Below are 22,823 nucleotides of genomic sequence, written 5' to 3' on the forward strand. Positions count from 1 at the left end.
GCTTCACCTTCTGAAAATTATGCAGGTCTCTGCTCCCCAGTTGCCCTCCTTTGCCTTCTGCTGCAGACTGGGGCACTGATAACTGATGAACAGTGAAATGGCTGGTCGAACTTTATCTTGATATGTGTGAGAACCAGGCTAGGATGTGCACCCAGTATGTGGTAGGGCTGTCTGAGAAACAGAGACCCATTGATGTATTTATCCAAAGATCCCAGAGGCAGTAGCACAGAAGACAGGAGATTGATTAACTGAGGCATAAAACTTAAGGATGATGTTACAGTGTAACCTATAAAAATTGTTAGGCCACAGCTGTGGTATTTTGTGGCAGTTCTCGTTATACGACAGCACAGGAACAGGCACTTTGGCTCAGAAACAAGATGTCAAATTAAGTTAAGTCTCTTCTGTCTGTACATGATCCATATCCCTCCTTTCCCTGCATTTTCAATTGCCTGTCTAAAAGTCTCTTAAGTACGCTATCACATCTGCTTCCTGCAGCCCATTCCGGGCACCTGCCACATATATTTAAACTTAATTTAAATGCATGGCCTTTAATATTTGATATTTCTACTGCAGGAAAAAATTTCTATTTACTGTATCTGTTTCTTTTTTTATATAAGCTCCTGTCAGGCCTCTCACCATTTAAAAAATTTCTATCTGATCACCGCATTATATACAGGATGTGACTGTACAAGAGAGATTGCAGAGGAGGTTCGCCAGGATATTCCTGGGATGGGTATTTTAACTATCGGGACAGACTGCATTTGTTTTTTTTTGCTGCTGTGAGGGCAGAACTGATCAGAGGCACCCTAAACTATGAGGGGCAGAGGTGTCTGCACAGAGGGCGGAAGTTTAAGGAAGAGGATGGAGATTTGGATGGAATTCTCCCAGAGAATGATTGAAATCTGGGATATATTGGCTGATGCGGACAGTTAAACACCACAAAATTTAAGAAGTATCTTGATGAGCACTTGAAATGTCCAGGCATGGAAATCTATGGGTGGAATCCTGGAAAATTTTATAGAATAGGTAACTCTTGGCGACATGGGCACATTGGGTTGAAGGACCTGTTTTTTTTTGTGCTGTGTAGCTTCACCAGGCCATTGAGCTTGATTGGTTGAATTGTGAAGAGAGAAGGTGCATTGTCAATGAGATCTCTGCCAACACCTAGTCTCCTCTGAGAGTAGATGCTAACCTATTAATTATTTGATTCTATGTTTTCATAGAAGCATAGAAAACCTACAGCACAATACGGGCCCTTCGGCCCACGAAGCTGTACTGAACATGTCCTGACAAGTAATTCTGATTTCCTCCACAGCTCTGGAACTTGCTGAGGCTGGACAATCCCTTGAAGCTAAAATCTACGACACTTTGCAGTGGCAGGTAAGGGCCGGCTTTCGGTGGTGGAAGTGGATTGGTAATGAATCGGTATTGGGAGATCAGTCTCTGGGGCATGCAAACGAGAGGGCATTTCCAGAGGAAAGTGAGATAACTCATTCACAGATCTGGGCCAGTGGGACACGGGTTGATGTTGAAATTTCAGATTTGTTCATCAAACAGCTGTTGACATCAATAAGCTGTTTGTTACATTCTATGATGAACTTGCGCAGGGTCGCACTGAGGCACAAGCTGAGTCTATGAGTCAGAGGAGGAGGAGGGTGTTCTGCTGATGGAGTCTCTGCTGGCTCTCAGACCTTCCCATCAGTTCCATTTCTCTCGTGCCTATGAATTCCTCCTTGATTTTTGCATTATCTGCCCTATTTAGGTGTAATTTATTAGTGAACTCAATAAATCATAGACTTAAGGAGATGAGGAAGCAACCTCAGTGGTCCCAGGGAGAAGGTACATCTTGCCCAGAGGCAGCACATGAGGATGGAGTCCAGGTCACTGAAGCTATGTGGCAACTGCTTTATCTGCAGTTGTACCGTGTACTGTAGGAGGCATCAGTACCTCTGTCAGAGTGCTGATACATAGTTATACATCCTGGGAGGGTTGATGGATCAGTATAGAATGAATGTTGGTTAGTATCAAACACATGATCTCTCCCTATGTGTGATGTGTTAAGGAAATAGCGATTTGAGCCATTGAATTGGTCATTTGCATGTTTACTCTTTCTTTAGATCTGGACAACGTTGCCTGGTTTCTGTACTAAACCCACAGACACAGCAGTGGCGTTTCAAAGTGTTGCGAGAACCCTGGGTATGGCAATCAGTGACCGGCCAGACCTGCGACCAACTGTCTGTCAAGCTCTCAGAGTCCTGATCAGCAAAGGTTGTGAGAATGGTGAGTGGCAACCTGGTTCACAGCCACGGTTCGAGGTGTTCCAGGAATTGAATGGCATTTATCCCAATTTCCATCAACTGGTCTTCCTGGAAGACGTTCCAGATTGTGGCTCTGGTCATAGAAAAAATATTTCCAAATGAGCAATTGCAATGCATCCAGAGAGCAGTGTAAGCCTTCTCATTGACCAGGAACTGCCCCTTCAGTCAAGAGCCCTCTCTGGTCAATCTGGTGTCGTGGTTGGGGTCTCCAGTAGGAAATATTAGAAACATAAAAAACCTACAGCACAATACAGGCCCTTCAGCCCTCAGAGCTGTGCCGAACATGTCCTTACCTTAAAAATTACCAAGGGTCACCCATAGCCCACTACTTTTCTAAGCTCCATGTACCTATCCAGGAGTCTCCTAAAAGACCCTGTCGTATCTGCCTCCACCACCGTCGCCGGCAGCCCATTACACACACTCACCACTCTCTGCGTAAAAAGAAAAACTTAACCCTAACATCCCCTCTGTACCTACTTTCAAGCACCTTAAAACTGTGCCCTCTCGTGCTAGCCATTTCAGCCCTGGGAAAAAGCCTCTGACCACATGATCAATGCCTCTCATCATCTTATACACATCTATCAATCTCTCATCCTCCATCGCTCCAAGGAGAAAAGGCTGAGTTCACTCAGCCTATTCTCATAAGTCATGCTTCCCAATCCAGGCAACATCCTTGTAAATCTCCTCTGCACTCTTTCTATGGATTCCACATCCTTCCTGTAGTGAGGTGACCAGAACTGAGCACAGTACTCCAAGTGGGGTCTGACCAGGTTCCACTATAGCTGCAACATTACCTCTCGGCTCCTAAATTCAATTCCACAATTGATGAAGGCCAATGCACCGTATGCCTTCTTAACCACAGAGTCAACCTGCGCAGCAGCTTTGAGTGTCCTGTGGACTCTGACTCCAAGATCCCTCTGATCCTCCACACTGCCAAGAATCTTACCATTAATACTATATTCTGCCATCATATTTGACCTACCAAAATGAACCACCTCACACTTATCTGGATTGAACTCCATCTGCCACTTCTCAGCCCAGTTTTGCATCCCATCAATGTCCCACTATAACTACTGACAGCCCTCCACATTATCCACAGCATCCCCAACCTTTTTATTATCAGCAAATTTTCTAACCCATCCCTCCACTTCCTCATCCAGGTCATTTATAAAAATCACAATGAGTAGGGTTCCCAGAACAGATCTCTAGGGCACACCACTAGTCACTGAGCTCCATGCAGAATATGACCCATCTCCAACCACTCTTTGCCTTCTGTGGGCAAGCCAGTTCTGGATCCACAAAGCAATGTCCCCTTGGATCCCATGCCTCCTTACTTTCTCAATAAGCCTTGCATGGGGTACCTTATCAAATGCCTTGCTGAAATCAATATACACTACTCCTACTGGTGTATAGGGGTTTACTTTGGGAGGTACTGACTGTGTGTGGGAGCTGAAGGATCGGTGGCCAGGAGTCAGTGAATAAATGTCCTTTGGTTCTTGCAGATACAGACCGAGCTGAAGTGAGTCGATTTGCAAAGAATTTCCTGCCAATCCTGTTCAATGTTTACTGCACCGAACCAGAGAACGGGGAGAGTCCTGCCAACCGACTCCCTGTGCTAGACACAATCAAAGCATACTTGAGCATTGCTGACCAACAGGTACATTCAGTGTGAGAACGGCTGATCTGCTCTCAGAGTGAACTCTCTTGTTCACTATAGTCTGTTGTAGAGTTCTGTGCAGGGGCCTCACTCTGCACTCAGTACGCAGCTATCTAACCTGTTGCATTGCAAACTCTGATATCTGGCAGCTGGTGTGTGGATTCCTGGGGAAGGCCAAAGAGAAGCTGGAGAATTCGGAGAGTTCAGAATTCACAAGGTAGAGTTTCGTTTGCAGCCTCCATGGTTTTGCTTGATTAATTTTTGAGATCTGCAGGTATGAGAGCAAAGCCAGTATTTATCACCCATCCCTAATTGCCTTTGAGAAGGTGGCGGGGGTGAGTGTCCCTCTCAGGTGGAGGTGGGCCCATTTGTGAATGTTGGGGCTGTGTGGTAACACAGGGAAGGGGTTCTGGGACCTGTCCTGGTGATTGCAGTGGGAGTACTTGGGAATGTTCTCAAAGGAAAGGTCCAGCACTGGACGCATTGTCCCTGGCACAGCGCAGACCGTACAAGTCGGGGAGGAGAGACCACCCAGACTGCACTGTGAGTATTGTGTTTTCCATTTGACACTAGCACTGTGCATCAAGGTTGGCCACATTGCAGTTAACTTTGTCAGATGGTAGTTAAGATTCATGGTTAAAATGGAAACAGCATCGCCTGTAAATTCTAAATTTAAGAATCATGGTTAAAATGTTGTGATTTGCGGGTCTGATATAATGCTGTTTTACCTCTGCTTTCTGATAGATTGTCAGTAATGGATCTGCTTGTGGCAATGGCGCCATTGGTTGATGAGACCAGTATGGGTCATATATACCAGATTATTCTGTCGTTCCTGCAGGTGAGCACACATTAATGTCTGTTCTAAGGAACCTTGGGCATTTTCAATGTTCAAATCAACTATTGAGTATTTTATTAACTTTATTAACTTTTTTGGAGTCTTGCAGTAAACTTTTCCCCATTCCTTCACTGAATTCTCCAAGTTAAAAGTCTTGTTTTTTTGGTGAATAACTATGAAAAACATTAATTTAGGACCTCACCTATACCTTAGTGTTACACGTACATATTGCCCATATCACTTTTCTCTGGATCACTGGAGGATGAGGGGCCACCCTAAAGAAATTTATAATGTTATGAGGGGTGTAGATGAGGTGAACGGCCACAGTCTTTTCCCCAGGGTATGGGAGTTTAAAATTAGAGGGCATAGATAAAGCAAGAGGAGAAGCTTTCCCACACTGGGTGAAAATGAGTTTCCAGAGAAAGCTGTACAGGTGTGTACAATGACAGCGTTTAAAAAATTTTGATAGAAACATGGATAGGAAAGGTTTCAAGGGATATGCATGAAATGCAGTTAGTATGAATGATTTGGGCTGAACATTCTGTTTTCCATGCTGTATAGCCCTATGGCTATGATTAATTTCTCCTCCTAGAGTTTAGGGTGGGTGTTCAGAAGCATTTCTTCACAGGGTGAGTGGTGGAATTCTGGAAGGCATTACCTCCAAAACAACACCATCAGGAGTCAGTTCAAAACTCAACATGTAAACAGTGAGCTAAGGAACTGCAAGCAACGAGAGAACTTTATGTTTATAGAAATAAAACATACAAGTCGTGGTGTTGTACCGCATAGGCAGGCATCTGTTAGTCTCACGAGACCATGGATTTGCGCCTTGGAAGGTTTCCAGGGCGCAGGCCTGGGCAAGATTGTAAGGAAGACCGGCAGTTGCCCATGCTGCAAGTCTCTCCTCTCCACGCCACCGATGTTGTTCAAGGGAAGGGCGCTATTTGAACCGCATACAAATTGTACAACTACACCCATGATGGTTTTGTTCTTCCGCACTAACCCCCTTGCTTACTTTTGGTGAGTATCCTTCTCTGTCTTGTCTCTATCAATTGTTTTGAATGTAAGGATTGTATCCGATTCCACTATCTCTGGCAGGAATTCTATCTGTCAACCACTGTGTAAAACAAAAAGATTTGTGTGTAAATCAAATCCTTTTCAAAATTCTTTCATCTCATCTGAAACCTATACCCTGTTACTTTTAACACTATCCTCCCTATCAATGTCTATTATAAGTTATATCTCTTCCAGGTCACTCTTCAGCCTTTTTGCTCCATTGCAAATAACCTAGTGTATCGGATCTCTCACTATACTTCAAGCCCTCCCATCTGGTGAATCTTCTCTGCACTCTCCGATGTGATTTTAAACAATATTTGTAAAGTTACATCAAAACTTTCTTTCTGTACTTTGCTGTGACCTGTGAGGACAAGCATGCCATATATAATCTTTACCACCCTATGAATCTGTGTTGCTGCTTTCAGTGAACTACAGGCTAGAACCTTAAGTCCCTCTGTTCATCAGTATTCTCTGTGCCCTACCATTTAATGTATATGTCCTACACTTATGATAAATAGACCTCTCAGGCTTCCAGCCAGGTACAGATACCAATTTTAACCGACACTTCGATGACAAACTCTGCCAACTTTATCAAGGATGATGCCTGGGCGTGTCTAGTCTGGTGGTATTTATACCCCTGTTGTCTGACTCTCCTGATTAGTTAGCCTTCATCCAATCAAATTGTTGTCAATCAAATTCTAGTTCTTACTTAGAGCAAGACCTTTGTCTTTGTTAAAACTCTTGTTGTATTTCAGGGGGCAGAAGCTAGAATAAGAAGGTGCGGGGGGGGGGAGGACTGCAAATAAGAAGGTGATAGATGAAAAAGTAAAAGGCTGGAGAAGAAGGAATCTGAAAGGAGAGGCAAGTGGGCCAAGGGAGAAATGGCACCAGGGGGATGCGATAGGCAGGTGAGGAGAACAGAAAAGGGAAGGGGAAAGGGAAAAACTTACTGGAAATAGTTGTTCATACCATTAGGTTGGAGACTACCCAGGTGCTGCTCCTCCAACCTCGGTGGCAATCATGGCAAGAGAGAAGGCCATGGACAGACATGTTGGAATGGGTATTGAGAAAGGAGCCTGCATCAATCTTCCGAATTACTTCCTGAAAAATATAAATCATGTTGGTGAAGCAGGATTTCTCTTGCAAAATGCCAAACTCCCTTTCTCTGACCAGCTCCTGCTTTTCCAAATGTTGATACAGTGGTGCTGGAAAGTTTGTGAACCCTGTAGAATTTTCTCTGTTTCTGCATAAACATGACATGCTCACCTCTTGTCCAGTTTCATTCCCTATGATGCGGTCAAGTATCCTGTTTTTATCCTGGATAAATTTAAAAATTCTCATCCCATTTAAACACCTTGCAATAAAGCATCGTAGTGAATATTCAGAATATTGTTGTCTTTCACAACAATAACTTGATTGTTCTTGCACCTTTCTGCAGTTTGCTTAAATATTTGTCCTCTAATTCACAATGACTGTTGGTAGGCACCTAGTATAATCCCTGTAAAGTGATCAGCTCACTCCTAGACTTGAGTCCTATTGTGGTATCATTGGGTGATCCCTCCTGGATATGAGGTTTACAACAAAGTATTTGCAGTTGTATTGAACAGCATAACAGACTGGAAGATGCAAATCCCTTCCATTTTGGTTTGTCAGATGAATTCAATTTTGTCCATTCTTTGATAAATCTCTTTTACTGTAAGGCACCAGAAATGGCACTGGTGGGAGAGTATGTTTGGTCCATGCTGCTCCTGATCAGACTGTGAGTATGGTCTGACTTGGCTGTTTGCTTCTTACCATCCCAGAGCAAAGGCCACAGTATGCAGAAGAAGGCCTACAGAATCCTTGAGGTTATCTGTGGGGGCGAGCGGGAGCCATGCAGACAGTTTGTTCACCAGCATTTGGAGGAGCTGAAGGTGACATTGCTGCAATCCTTGAAGACCGCAGCGTCTCCTGCAAAAAGGGTAAGTGTAGCAGTGTGAGGTGTTTATATCCGGAATTTGTGACCGGGTTGCTGAGGCAGCAGATGATTTGCAGGGATCACTATTTACCCCTCTTTTGTCTTTCTCCCAGCCAAGATTGAAATGTCTGATTCATATTGTCAAAAAATTGTCGGCAGAACATCAGGACTTCATCATAGCACTATTACCAGAGGTAAGATGCTCCTCACCATATCAATTCTGTCTTCCAGCTCTCAGCTGCCATACTGATGGTGCACTGCCTGGTGAGAATATGACACATCCATCAATTCAAGCAGTTATAGAGATCGAAAGTTAAAATGGAGTTGCAGCAATCTGTCTTTGTGACTTTATTAGCACCATTTAAGCTGATTACTCACTGATCAATCTGCCACATATTCTCCATAAACAGCTGTCACTTTACTTAAATTACTTTGTCTGACGTTACTTGAGGTATTACAAAGTTATGTTTTGTTGATATTAAAAATAGACGTAATTAGAGACCTAGAAAAGTACAACTCAAAAACAGGCCCTTTGGCTCATCTAGTTCATGTCATTTAAACTGCCTATTCCCATCAACCTGTACCAGGAACACAAAATAATCTGCAGATGCTGGGGTCAAAGCAACACTCACAACACGCTGGAGGAACTCAGCAGGTCGGGCAGCATCCATGGAAAACATCAGTCGACTTTTCGGGCCGAAGGGTTCCGGCCGGAAACGTCGACCGATCTTTTCCACGGATGCTGCCCGACCTGCTGAGTTCCTCCAGCGTGTTGTGAACCTGTACCAGGAACATAGCCCTCTGTACCCCTACCATCCATGTACCTAGCCAGACTTTTCTTAAATGTTGAAATTGAGCTGGCATGCACCACTTGTGTTGGCAGCCTGATCCACGCTCTCACAAACCTTTGAGTGAAAAAGTTTCCCCTCATTGTTCCCCTTAAACTTTGCACCTTTCACCTTTCTAATCCATGACCTAGTTGCACCCAAACTCAATGGAAAAAGTCTGCTTGCATTTACCCTATTATCTATACCCTTTATAATTTTGTATACCTCTATCAAACAACCCCACAATCTTTGTTCCAAGGAATGAAGTTCAAACCTATTCAATCTTTCCTTATAATTAGGTCCCCCAGTATTGACAACATTCTTGTAAATTTTCTCTGTACTCATTCAGCTTTATTTACATCTTTCCTCTAGGTAGGTGACCCAAACTGATAGGCTGCATCGCTGTCTGATACTTGGGGGTGGGGTCGGGGGGCTACTGCACAAGATCGAAAGAAGCTACAGAAAATTGTAAAATTAGTCAGATTCATCTTGGGTACTAGCCTCTAGTATCTAGGACATCTTCAACTAGCGGTGCCTTAGAAAGGTGGTATCCATTATTAAGGACCCCCATCGCCCAGGACATGCCCTCTTTTCATTTTTACAGTCAGGAAGGAGGTATAGAAGCCTGAAGGCACACACTCAGCAATTCAGGAACAGCTTCTTCCCCTCCGCCATCTGATTTCTAAATAGACATTGAACCCATGGACACTGCATCATTTTTTAAAATTATTTTTAATTTAACTGTTTAATAAACATGTGTATACTTACTATAATCGATTTTTTTTCCCTATATTATCATGTATTGCATTGCACTGCTGTTAGCAAGTCAACAAATTTCATGACATATGCTGGTGATATTAAACCTGATTCTGATTCTGGGAACTGCACACGATACTCCAAATAAGGCCTCACCAAACTCTTATACAACTTCAATACATATCCCAGCTCCTGTGCTCTGTACTTGGATTTATGAAGGCCAATGTGCCAGTAGCTTTCCTTACGACCCTTTTTACCTGTGACACCACTTTCAATGAATTATGGACCTGTATTCCCAGATCCTTGTGTTCTACAACATTCGTCAGTGCCCTACTGTACACTGTGTGAAGATCTACGCTGGTTGGTCCCACAGAAGTACAACACTTTGCACTTGTCTGCATTAATTTCCATTTGCCATTTTTCCAGCTGGTCCAGATAATGCTGCAAGCCATGATAGTCTTCTTCGCTGTCCACTACATCCCCAATCTTGGTGTCATCTGCAAATTTGCTGATCCAGTTAACCACATTATCATGCAGATCACTGAAATAGATAACAAACAACATGAACCCAGCACCACGCCCTGTCAGAAAGGCAACTATCAACTCCCACTCTCTGGCTTCTCCCACGATGTCTGTATGTCCTATCTATCAGCCCCTCAGCCTCACAAATGATCCAGAGTTCATCCAACTTCAGCTCCAACTCCTTAACACAAGTGATGAAGCTGCAGCTGGATGCACTTCTCGCAGGTGTAGTCGTCAAGGACACTGGAGGTCTCCCTGCCTTCCCACATACCACAAGAGGAACATTCAGCTATCCTGCCTGGCACCCCTACCTTTCTAACTGAGAAATTATAAAGAAGGAAATGCAATAAATAAGCCATGGGGGGGGGGGACATCTACCCACAGCTTTTCACTTTCTCTCACTTAGGCCTTACCTTGCTGAAGCCTCGGATGAGCTAAAGGCTCAAAATCCCACTCTAAACTTGTCCATTTCAATGATGGCCGCTCCTCTTGCCCCTGCCTTACTTTAATTTGTCCTTTTCAGTCAGTGCTGAACACCGATTGGCCGCTGCTGAAAACACCAAACTGCCTCAGGTCGATGCCTTTTCTACTCAGTTGGTGAACCTGAGTGAGCTACGTCTTCTCACGCTTCTGATCTCCAGTTGGCTGTTGCTCAAAAAATTGTATCAGGTTTTTGTCAGATTCTCAAACTGGGAGACCATTGACTTTGATGTTATGAGGCAACATCTAATATATGGGGATAACTGGTATTGAAGGATATTAACACGTTTTCCATTGTGCATTTGGCTTTTTCTATGGGCGGTAAATTGATGTTTGATAGGTGATGAAGTTCATTCTAAAAGTCTTTTAACTTGTAGGTTATAATCTGCATGAAAGAAGTTTCCATTGGAGCGCGCAGAAATGGCTACACATTGTTGGTGGAGATTGGGCAAGCCTTTATGAGGTTCCACAGTGATCCACAGAGTGAGTTTTCAAACTGGAGTTTATGGGAGTGTCTGAGAGGGAGCTGAAATTTTTTGGTGAAGGGCTGGGGGGTGGAAGGATGTCTGAGTCTCTTGTTGGGGCACTGTGGGATGGTTGTAGGCTCAGGGTGAGCCTATTGCTAGATTTTCATGGACACCCAATTGGGCTGCCTTACTATAGGCAGCGATTTCAATCTGCTCCTGTGGGAACAGTTCATCACTGGTTCAAACTTGATCATGTAGAACAGGGAGGCAGTGGACTGTGTTGCTGGATTCCAAGGAGGCTTTTTTCATTATTGGGTTCATTTAGCATTGGCGACAATGATAGATGTAAGAGAGAGATGTTGAAACTAATGTTTAATATTCTGTCTGTGGTGTGCTTGCTTTACAGTGGCTATCAAAGAATACCTGGCACTGGTTTATGCTGGTTTAACCGGTTCTGTCACTATGATCAGCTGCACGATTCTTGCACTCACTCGTCTGGTATTCGAATTCAAAGGTACTAGCTGGGCAAGGACATTAAGCAGTGATGAACACATTCAATACAGTTTTCCGCAGTATTATGATTTGGAAGCAACTATGGGATTTAGTAATGAGCAAGCTTTAGTTCATAGCCTAATAGTGTGTAAAGATAGTTAATAGCAATTGATACATGAAACAGCAACTGAGGTTTTAATCTGTTAATGGGTGAAAGGACAGACATCAAAGGGAAATGTTCAAAAATGATTTAAACATGGTGCAATTATTATTGAGAAGGGCAAAAGGCCAAGTTATCACAAGAAAGCTTTGGACAGCTAAATAGGTAAGGGTCAACCTAAAATATTCTGAACAATAAAGTCATTCAAACCCTAATCATTGGGAAAGATACGATCGGCACAAAATGTGAAGAAACCACTCAAAGACTTACTAAATGTGCCTTTGGGATAAAAGCAGACACCGAATCAAAACAAAAATCCATTACTTTCGTGAAACAGGCAGGCAGGGGCAACAAAGAACTATTGACAGTGTGGACAGGTAAATGGAAATAAGAGCAGTTGGAGGACAGTAATTGAGAACCAGACTGGATACAGGAAGTTCCCAGGAGATGTGTAAAAGGAAACTGAGGAAAGGGTGATGAAACATGGGCAGAGGGATGAGCCACAGCAGGACCTTAACGTTAGCATCTGATAGAGCCTGCATCACCGAGGACTCCATTTTGTCTATCTTGTCCTCAGATAAGATGGATGTTCCCACTATTGAGCAGTTACTGAAGAATGTTTGCCTCCTGCTGCAGTCCAAGACACGGGATGTGGTCAAGTCGGCTCTTGGCTTCATCAAAGTTGTCCTGTTCATCATGGATACAAGTGCCCTGGCTCAGCAGCTCCAGCTCCTGGTGAGTGGCCCCACCGAATCACAGTGACCTGCCAACTTGCCTGCAGTCTCTGGGTTACTGAATGTGACTAAACAGCATTCCTTTCATTTCCCATGTTAACACACGTAACCCCTCCCTACTGCCTCCTCCAACCCCCCTGCCCACCAGCCTCTGTTTTCTCTCTCTCTCAGTACCATTTCACCAATTGCATCCCTGCCACTGCTTCCTCTTTCCCCTTCCTGTGCCTCTTATTCACTCATGTTCTCTGCCCTCAGATGGAGAGTATTGGCAGTATGCGAGATGATTCAAGACGACATTTCCGTATGAAGATAAAGAACATTTTTACAAAATTTATACGCAAATTTGGGTGAGTTTTGTGGAAGGCTTGCTGCTGGTAAAAGCTACCTCTGAAATTATTTCAACCCTACAGTCTGCTGGAGGACCTCAGCAGGTCAAGCAGCATCTGTGAGAGGAAAAGAATTGTCAATGTTTCAGGTCAAACCCCCCACCTTCCCATAGATGCTATTTGACCCACTGTTCCCCCAGCAGATTGTTGGCTCCAGATTTCAAAATCTGCATTCTCTTGTATCTTTATTTTAAAGCAATGATTTTCAGTTAAAAGGACTGGTCCAGGAAAACTCAACTCGTGGATTTTTACCAGTAAAATGGTCTATGGTTGATCAGATTGTAATCTCACCCATCTACCAACCCCCCCCCCATTAACTTTTCTCCCTCCCTCCCCCATCCCAACTTAAAGAGAATGTAAGTATGCCTATATTAAATATATTTGGACGCTGCTTCTGTGATTTTGACAAGGAAGAGCAGACAAGACATAAATTTGCCTTTTTTTTTTGGCTTTATGGCACTGGCCCTTTTGTTGGAAATACCACACAGAGGAGTTTTTGTATTTCGTTTCACTGTGAGCAGATTGGACAGAAATTCCATCCAAGCCCCTACACTGTGTCCCTTCACACAGAGGGATCCTTCTCTCTCCCCAGAGGCAACTAATTGGAAACATCCAATTGCTGTTCCAGTTGATGCCCAGTTATTTCCTAATGAAAGGCATTCAGTAAAATTCAGAGCCTGGAGCTGCTAATGCCTGAGAAATTTGTTCATGTCATGGCTTTTGTTTTATGGATTAAGTTTTGTGCACCTCTACACTCCGTGCCTCTTTTTCCAATGCTGCAGGTTTGACATGATTGACAGCATGGTTCCCGAGGAATACCACAAGGTGCTTGTTAACATTCGTAAAGCAGAGGCCCGGAACAAGAGACAGCGGGCTCTGAAACAAAATGCAAGTGAGTTGGAGAGTGAAGATGAGACTCCAAAACAGTCCAGGGACAGGTGAGTGACGGACTGTGAAGCTCTGAGAAGCTGATATTTCCTTCAAAGAGAGTAAGAAGAGAGAGACTAGACTTCTGATGTGTTTTTTGTTCAGGCATGAGATAACTAGGACATCGTATCCATGCTACAGCATACCAAGTAATGGTCAATTCCAGCCAGCAGTGTTGAACCACCTAGCCTGACATCAGTACATCAGCCATTTCAAAAGTCACTCGTCGGGGTGGAGAGGCTAGGGTAATTATTGATCAGCAAACTCAAATATGCAGGAAGGCCGATAGAGCATACCCTGCTCAGTTCTGCATCCTTCCCTCACCTCACCCTGGCACTGAGGAGAGGGCACATCTCAGGCAATCCAGCCGACCCTTGAGGGCCACAGAGTTGTACTTCCCAACCAATGCCTCCAAGTTTTATATTCCTAATTAAAAGGGATGTGGAGTTGCTGGTTTGTGGCTCCATAGACTTGGGTTTGATTCTGACTTCCTGTACTACCTGTGTGGAGTTTGTATGTTCTCCTATTACCAGACATGTGGATTGATTGGCTGCTATATTTTGCTCCTGATGTGTCTGTGAGCACATAAGTTATGGAGGTGATGGAAATGTGGAAAGAATAAAATGGCATTCATAAGGGATTACTGTAAAGATCGGTGTTGATGGTTGCCACAGATTGGTGGCAGATTTCCGTGATGTATAAATTAGCAGCTCCCAACCCCACCCACCAGCACCCCAAACAGGATATCCAATGCACCTTGTTCACTGCCCCAGACACTTAAACTTCCTCTGGCCTGACCCCCTCCCCCTTGTCAGTGCATGGTGCCCTCTGATTTTAATACTGTTGGACTTAATCTTGCAGATTTTTGCTTCCAAAGCAAGAGTTTTGCTTCCTACATGAGCTGTGGCTAAAACTGATAATGCCTGTTTGATTCCTTGTCTGAACCATCTGTAGTTCATATGGTTGGGGATTTGCTGCATAACTGGTCTTGAATGGTGCTTTATTCAAGGCAACCTCACTGGAGAGACCCAAGTCATCAGGTGTGTGGAACAGTGTTTGGGCTGGAATCTGGCTGGAATAGGTCCATTCCCGTATGTCTCATTACTCCTAATTCCCTCTAGTATCGAAGACATTCTGGCTGAGACCGATTCTGAAGATGAGGGAATTGAGGAAAAGAAAGATTCGAAGAAGCGTCCAGTACAAAAGAAGCCAGCATGGTTGAAAGAAGGTGGAGATGATGAGCCCCTCAACTTCCTCGATCCACAAGTGTCACAGAGGGTGCTGGGTAAGAATATAACACCACTGTCTCTGTGGGCCTGCTCTACCTTTGAATAAGGGCATTTCTGATTCATAGCATGAGTTCTAGCTTGTGTCGTTCTGGTCACCACTCTACAGAAATTTTGTAGTTATGTAGGAGAGAGTGTTGAGAAAATGCACCAAGATTTTGCCTGGCTTGGAGGATTTTAGTTGAGGGCAGAGATTGGATTGGTTGGTTTTCTTGGAGTTTGGAGAGAAGGGGGAATCAGATAGAATCATTATGTTTAAGAGACACTTACATAGGTACTTGAAAAGGTGGAAAGATAGATAAAGACCATGGCTGACAAGGAGTTTAGTGAGATGGATTGATAAGTTATCATCAAAGTGGTGAGGTGATGCTCCCATTTCATAGAACCAAGGTACACAGCTCAGACATAAAATTTGCTTATTGCTTTAAGTCATTTATTCCATCGTTTACACATTGTGTTTTGAACCAACCCCCTTTTTTCAGTGTTGGAGGGTAAAGCCTTCCAGATTTCCACCACCTGTCCAGTTTCTGAATGCCTCTGTAAAAGCACTGAGGGAAGGTTTTTATTTACATAGAGGTTGGTATCTGCCAGAGGTGGTGATGGAATCAGATATAATGACTTGGACCTGTGAGCGTGTGTTTCATATGTTGGAAAAAATACTGAGAGAGCATTTGGAAAGGCAGGGACCGATCAGAGACTTAGTTGATCCTGTCTGACCAATTTTATTCAACTCTTTGAAGAGGTAACAAAGTGTTATCGGTGAGGACAGAGCAATGGATGAGATTTACATAGACGTTAGTAAGTACTTTTGACAAGTTCTCCTATTGAAAATTGGTTCAGAAGTTTAGGGCCCATGGCATCTTGAGCAAGTTGACAAACTGGATCCAAAGTTAAGACACAAGACTGGAAATGCTAAAATCTGGAGCAACAAACAGTCTGCTGGAAGAAACTAGTAGGCTGAAAAGCATTTCTGGTTGGGGTTGGTAGAGCTTGTCAGCTGAATCAGGATCCATAATTAGCTTGGGAGTAGAAGACAGAGGGTGACGGTAGAGTTTTGTATTTGGATGCCTGGAACTAACAGAGTCCTACCAGGATCAGTGCTGAGAACCTTGCTGTGTCTAATGCATGTGAATGACTTGGAATGTAGTTGAGGGAGGGAAGATCATGGATGATATATAGATTGGCGGAGTTGTTGATAGTGTGGAAGACAGTGATAGGCTGCAAAACGATGTCAGTGTGTTGGTGAAATGTGCTGAAAAATGAAGGATGGAGTTTAATCCAGACAAATGCAAGGTTGTGTGTTTTGAGAGGACTAATGAGTTTAGGGCATCATAAATGGTATGGTCTTGAGGACAATTGAGAACCTAGGGAATTTGGACTACGAGTACACAGATCCTTGAAGGTGGCATCACAAATAGATGAAGGTATCTGCAAACCTGGACTTGGGTGGTTAGAACGCTGAATACAGAAGTAAAGAGGTTATGCTCCAGTGTTATAAAACCTTAGTCAGACCTCAGCTGGAGCACCATGTGTAGTTTTGGTCACCACACTATAGAAAGGATGTAATGGTGCTGGAGAGGGTGCAGAGGAGAATCACCTGGACATTGTCTGGGATAGAGCATTTTAGTAATGACAAGAGACTAGAACTGATCTCCCTAAAATAGAGAAGGTTAAGAGAAGACATGGTTAAAGTATATAATGTTTTATATATTCATTCAAGGTCAAGCCAGCATTTAATTGCCCATCCCTAGTTGCTGTTGAGAAGATGGTGGTAAACCTGTCTTCTTTAACTTCTGCAGTCCTTGAGGTGTGGGTACTGTTGGAGAGGCAAACCAAGGTAAAAGAACTGGGATGCAAGTCAGGTTGGTGTGTGGCTTGGAGGGAAACTTCCAGATGGTGGTGCTTCCCATTCTTTTGCAGTTTTCGTCCTTCCAGCTGGTGGAGGTGGTGGGTTTGGAAGATGCTGTTTGTGGAGTCTTGGTAAACTGCTGCAGTGTGTCCTGTAGATGGTATAGATCACTACTACTGTGTGTCAGTGTTGGAGCAAGTGAAAGGTTGCAAGTGAGGTGTTTATCAAGCTGATAGCTGGGTCTTGGTCACGTTTCTTGAAGCTGCGTTCATCCAGGCAAGTGGAGAGTGTTCCATCACACTTCTGACTTGAGGCTAGTAGATAGTGGACAGGCTTTGGGAAGTTAGGAAGCTTCCCAGTCTTGGACCTGCTTTTATAGCCACTCTGCATATGGCTACTTTATTTCACTTTCTGGTCAGTAATAACACTAGGATAATAACAATAGTGGGGAAATCAGTGATAGATGGATAACCTCTTGATGGATATTGTTCAGGTCTTGCTAAATTTGAGTGTGGGCTGTTTCATTATCTGAGGATTCCCGAATGGTTCTGAACATTGTGCAATCTTCAGTAAACAGCCCAACTTCTGACCTTAAGATTGAAAGGTCATTGATGAAGCAGCTGAAGTTGAGTCTAGGACACTGCTGTGAAGAACCCTTGCAGAGAGACCTGTGGCTGAGATAATCGATCTTCAACCAATACAATCACTTTCCTTTATGCCAGGTATGATTTCAACCAGCATCAGGGGCCTGACTTTTCCTTGATTCCAGCTAACTCCAGTAGAGCTAGACGTCCCCGAGGCCATATTCAATCAGATGCTAATGATGTCAAAGGCAGTTACTCACACTTTACCTCTTGACTTTCAGCTCTTTGTTTGGACCAGGATTGTAGTGAGACAAGGAACTGAGAGGCTTTGGTGGACTGAGATTCTGTGAGCAGATTGTAGGTAGCACAACTGATTAGCTGTTCAGTCACTTTGCTGTTGATTGAACATGGGATAATGTGACAGAAATTGGGTAGTTGCATTTGTCCTGATTCTCTGGAAATGGTAATACAGGTAGACAGAAGGTGTATGGCATCATTGGTCAGGACATTAATTGCATGTTAGCACATCATTTTACAGAAAATGTTGGTGAGACTACATCTGGAGTAGTGTTTGCATTCCTGGTCGTCCAGCTATAGGAAGACTGTGATTAAGCTAGATGGCGTGCAGACAAGACTCCTGAGTGTCGCCAGGATTGAAGAGTCACTGAAACGGGCCCTTGGTCTGATAGCCCTCCAAGCCCCTCCCCTCCATGTATCTATCCAATCGCCTCTTAAAAGTTACCGTTGTACTGACCTCAATCATTTCTTTTGGCATCTTGTTCCAGGTAATCACTACCCTTTGTTACCTCTCTGTGTTTTAAATCTCTCCCCTCTTATCTTATATCTGAGCCTACTAGGGCTTGACTTATAAGGAAGTAAGGACAGGCTGGACCAACAGAGGCTGAGGGGTGACATTAGAGAGGTTTATAAAGTCATGAGGGGTGTAGATATGATGGGTGGTCACAGGGTAGGGAGAATCTAAAACCAGATGACACTGGTTTAAGATGAAAGTGGAAATATTTAAAGAAAGCCTGAGGGGCAGGATGAATTGTTGTGCTCCTTTCAGTCAATTCTTTGCCTTGTTTGCAGCAACTAACCCAGTGCTGAGGAAGAAATCAAACGCCAAACATGATTACTCTGTGACACCGGACGGCCGATTGATCATCAGTGAAGGACCATCAGATGAACAAATGAACGGTGAACTGCCTGACATTCTCACTGGGAGGTGGGAGGGTGTTGGAATACCAGCAGCGCTGGGGATGTTCTCCATGGTGGGGGAGATGACGGAGGTGATTTTCTCATTGGGGGGATGACGGTGCTGTTGTTCTCTATTTGGGTGGGAGATGATGGTGTTCCCTGTGGAGGGGTGGGCAGTGGTGGCATTGTTCCTCATTGTGAGGGGTGGGATTGTGAATGGAGGCTCCTCCCTTGGAGATAACTGCTTGGAGAACGTGGCCCACCTCGCTAGGTATTGAACTTCTGTCTGGTACTGAAAATGAGGTGAAAATGTCCTTTTTCACAGACTCTGAGGATGAAGCCAATGAAATCTTGGAAGAAGTTGGTGCAAAGAGTGTGAGTGTTTTGCAGGACTGAATCCCTTACCCTGTGCTTGCACCCCACTCCGTGCCCCAATTGCAGGCCCCCGTCTTTAACCTCTTCCCTGGCTTCTGCCGCACTCCAGGCTTCCTGCCCTCCACTACCATGCCTCCCTTCTGATATGATAAGACCCTGCCTTGAACCCATTGATCCTGCCCTCTCCCCTTCCTTGCCACAAGTCTGTGAGCTCTGCCCAGAATTTTAATGTCTGTTAATTTGTTTTAATATAGAAAGCTGGACAAAAGCAAAGATTCAAAAGTGCTGATGGTGATGAGATGCAGGTCGACTCCAGCTACAAAGGTGAGTAGAGATTTCTCCCTGACGTCCAGACAAGATTTTACCGTGGACAAAGCTGTCAGTATTTTCACTCTGGGTTTGGGCATTACAGCGCTGAGGAATGGGTTCAGAAAATGAATGCTGGTGGAGATTCAATGGAAATGGAGTTTGAAGTAATGAGGGCTTGTCAAGTACTATATTTTGGACTCTGATTACATGTTCCTGAACACCAACTTACAAACTTATTCATGTTTTAGCTGGAGGTTCTGGGATTCACAGGCCAAGACCTATGAAAAGAAATAAAGATTATGGTGCTGAATATAGAGCAGTGGTAAGTACTTAGTACCAGGAGACGATGTGGGCCAGATTGCTCTTGGTTATATTCAATCATTCAATGTTCTATCTCTCCTCTTTGTAATAATTTATATTCGTTTTAACGCTTTTCCTTCTACTTTTCAGAAAGGACGAGGGGACATGAAAAAGAAAGGAAAACATGATCCCTTTGCTTATGTTCCACTGAACAAGGCACAGCTAAACAGGAGGTGAGAATAGGGCACTGCTGGTAAATGGCTGTGTGAAACTGGGTGCTGTGCTCTCGGGGCAAATGTGATGCACACTGGAACCACACTGTGTCCCAAGACACTCTTAGTCCAGGAAAAAGCATGATAAAATGCAGAATGAAGTTACAATTGCAGAAAAACTGCAGAGCAGACATATAACAGCGCCAGAGTAGGAATGGTTAGCACAATGCTTTACAGTACCAGCAACCCGGTTCAATTATCACCACTGCTTGTAAGGATTTTCTGCGTTCTCCCCATAAACACGTGGGTTTCCTCCACGTGCTGTGGTTTCCTCCCACAGTCCAAATACGTACTGGTTGGTAGATTAATCGGTCATTGTAAATTCATCTGTGATTAGGCTAGGGTTAAATAGCTGGGTTGCTGGATGGTGTGGCTCATTGGGCCACTCTAGAGGAAGAAGAAGAAAGCCCTTAGCTCCGAGTAGAGTCATCGGGACGCTGTCATGACGGCGTTTTTTTAGTGGGCTTTCTTATTTTTGCGAGGCTGAGTTGCTAGCTTGATGCTCAGTCCAGCACGGGTGGAAAGCGTGCAAGAGAGCCGGCTGGATTCGAACTCAGGAGCCTTTGCTCTGAAGTCCGGGGCTGATGCCACATTCCACATTAGGTGAACAAAAATAAAAGATAATAAGATGCAAGCTCACAACAATGTAGATTGTGAGGTCAAGGATCCATCTTATCAGAGGAATGGCCATTCAGTAGTTTTATAACAACAGGTAGATGGTGTCCTTGAGCATGGTGATTGGTGCTGTATCTTCTGCCTGATTTGGGGGGTGGGGGTGGGATGCTAAGAAAGGAAAATGTCTGGGGTGGGAGAGGTCCTTGATTATGTTGGCTGCTTTCCCAAGACAGCAAGTAGTGTAGATAGACCACACTATAGGTGTGCACATGTACTGGGACAGTGCTGTACCATTGTTTGTGTATTCTGGGGGGGGGGGCTGTGCTCAAAGGTACATGTGTGATGTTTCCAGTATGAGTGCCAACTTGACCTTGCTCACTAAGTTTGTCGTTTATATCGAAGGAGCCAGTTCAGTCTGTGCCAGCCAAGACAATCCCAACCATCCACATTTCCACCTGAACACATTTCACAAACCACATCATCAATTCCCATCTCATTCACCCATGGGTAGTTTGTAGTAGCCGATTAACAATGCAAATTATTACAGGATCTGGGTCTGACACTTGCTCAATACACACTTGTTTTTGCTGCTAGGTTTGAACATGTTCCAATAAACATTTGCTGTCTCTTCAGGAATAAAGCCAAGGTGAGCGGACAGTTCAGGGGCCTGGTTAAAACCAAAGTTACCGGTCGCAAACTACACAGGAAGAAGAAAACAAAGTGATTGTCTGAAGAGCAGTAGATATTTAGGACAGTGACTGACGTGCTGCTAATCTGTGTCTTCGTCATGGGCTCAGATTTGTAAAAACCTAATTCTATTTTCCAATTGGATGGAGTAGAATTAAATATTATCAGAAAAGTATTTGTTGAATTATTTTTCAAGAAGCAGCATTTGGCATCCTGGCAACTGTGTTTGACAGATGAAGATTCCCAGGATGATCATTGGCCTGATCCTGGTCGTCACGACTCCTCAACAGTTCACTGATCTATACAGGCTATATTCTCTTGCAACAGTCATATAAAGTGAGATCAAGCAACCAGAACCATTTCTAAGCCTCATCTGAAAATGAAAATCTGTAGATGCTGGAAATCTGAAATAAAAACAAAAAATGCTACAATACTGAGCAAGACAGGCATCTGTGGAAAGAGTAATTCAGTCTTTCAGCAGAGTTGCTACTTAGTTCTGATGACAGTTCCGTATCTGAAACATTTGCTGTTTAATTTTCCATGTTGAATGTTTCCAGGATTCATTCTCTGTCTGTCTCTCTTTGATTCGGACTTTCTTCCCCCGGCCCCCTTCTGACTACAACTCGTTCTCCTCTCCCTCTCCCCCCCCCTCAGCAATGCATTATCTGTTCATTCTACAGCTTTTTAGTTGTTACCTAATGCACAGGATTCCACTTCAAGATTCAAATTTTTAATGTTATTTCCTGTACACGGTGTCAAGGAGAACAAAATAATTGTTACTTTAGATTTGATGCAGCACCAAAGATCTTGAAAATATAAATATTTTATAAATAAATATATTTTAATTAAAATATAAATAAAATAACAATAAATATATGTAAGATAGCTTACTGTATATACATTGATTTCATGTCCATAAAGTGACACCAGGCTGTATATAAGGCGATTGACGGGAAATAATAAAGTAGTGGTGGAGTTAGTGGGTACAGTGTTGATCAGCCTTACTGCTTGGGGAAAGTTACTGTTTTTGTGTCTGGTGGTCCTGGTGTGGATGTAGCCTCTCTTGATGGAAGTGGGACAGTGAATGAGATGTGTGATATCCTTCACAATGTTATTGGCCCTTTTCTAGCGCCTTTCTGAATATTTATCCTTGATGGCAGTAATAGTCATAGTCATACTTTATTGATCCCAGGGAAAATTGGTTTTCGTTACAGTTGCACTGTAAATAATTAAATAGTAATAAAACCATAAATAATTAGTAATATGTAAATTATGCCAGGAAGTAAGTCCAGGACCAGCCTATTGGCTCAGGGTGTCTGACCTTCCAAGGGAGGAGTGAAGTTTGATAGCCACAGGCAGGAATGACTTCCTATGACGCTCTGTGTTGCATCTCGGTGGAATGAGTCTCTGGTTGAATGTACTCCTGTGCCCAACCTGTCCATTCATTATGTAGTGGATGGGAGACATTGTCCAAGATGGCATGCAACTTGGACAGCATCCTCTTTTCAGACACCACCGTCAGAGAGTCCAGTTCCATCCCCACAACATCACTGGCCTTACCAATGAGTTTGTTGATTCTGTTGGTGTCTGCTACCCTCAGCCTGCTGCCCCAGCATACAACAGCAAACATGATCGCACTGGCTACCACTGACTCGTAGAACATCCTCAGCGTCGTCCGACAGATGTTAAAGGACCTCAGTCTCCTCAGAAAATAGAGACAGCTCTGACCCTTCTTGTAGACAGCCTCAGTGTTCTTTGACCAGTCCAGTTTATTG

The 22,823-nt window shown here is 43.8% G+C and overlaps 1 protein-coding gene across 1 annotated transcript in view; it reads left to right on the forward strand.

Moving 5' to 3' along the window:
* The window catches only part of rrp12 (ribosomal RNA processing 12 homolog), a 65,475-nt gene extending 43,484 nt beyond the window's left edge, over positions 1–21,991 (forward strand). Inside the window, exons 16-34 of the mRNA XM_063071465.1 lie at positions 1,316–1,380; positions 2,118–2,280; positions 3,821–3,975; positions 4,125–4,192; positions 4,720–4,813; positions 7,669–7,827; positions 7,937–8,017; positions 10,786–10,891; positions 11,282–11,389; positions 12,105–12,262; positions 12,517–12,608; positions 13,430–13,585; positions 14,696–14,859; positions 18,383–18,490; positions 18,816–18,865; positions 19,120–19,189; positions 19,423–19,496; positions 19,625–19,707; positions 20,995–21,991. Of these exons, the coding sequence (XP_062927535.1) occupies positions 1,316–1,380; positions 2,118–2,280; positions 3,821–3,975; positions 4,125–4,192; positions 4,720–4,813; positions 7,669–7,827; positions 7,937–8,017; positions 10,786–10,891; positions 11,282–11,389; positions 12,105–12,262; positions 12,517–12,608; positions 13,430–13,585; positions 14,696–14,859; positions 18,383–18,490; positions 18,816–18,865; positions 19,120–19,189; positions 19,423–19,496; positions 19,625–19,707; positions 20,995–21,085 (2,045 nt within the window). The 3' untranslated portion in view covers positions 21,086–21,991. The remainder of the gene's footprint in view (positions 1–1,315; positions 1,381–2,117; positions 2,281–3,820; positions 3,976–4,124; positions 4,193–4,719; positions 4,814–7,668; positions 7,828–7,936; positions 8,018–10,785; positions 10,892–11,281; positions 11,390–12,104; positions 12,263–12,516; positions 12,609–13,429; positions 13,586–14,695; positions 14,860–18,382; positions 18,491–18,815; positions 18,866–19,119; positions 19,190–19,422; positions 19,497–19,624; positions 19,708–20,994) is intronic.
* The last annotated feature ends 832 nt before the right edge of the window (positions 21,992–22,823 follow it).

This window comes from Mobula hypostoma, chromosome 19 (genome assembly GCF_963921235.1).
Source record: "Mobula hypostoma chromosome 19, sMobHyp1.1, whole genome shotgun sequence".
Lineage (NCBI taxonomy): Eukaryota > Metazoa > Chordata > Chondrichthyes > Myliobatiformes > Myliobatidae > Mobula > Mobula hypostoma.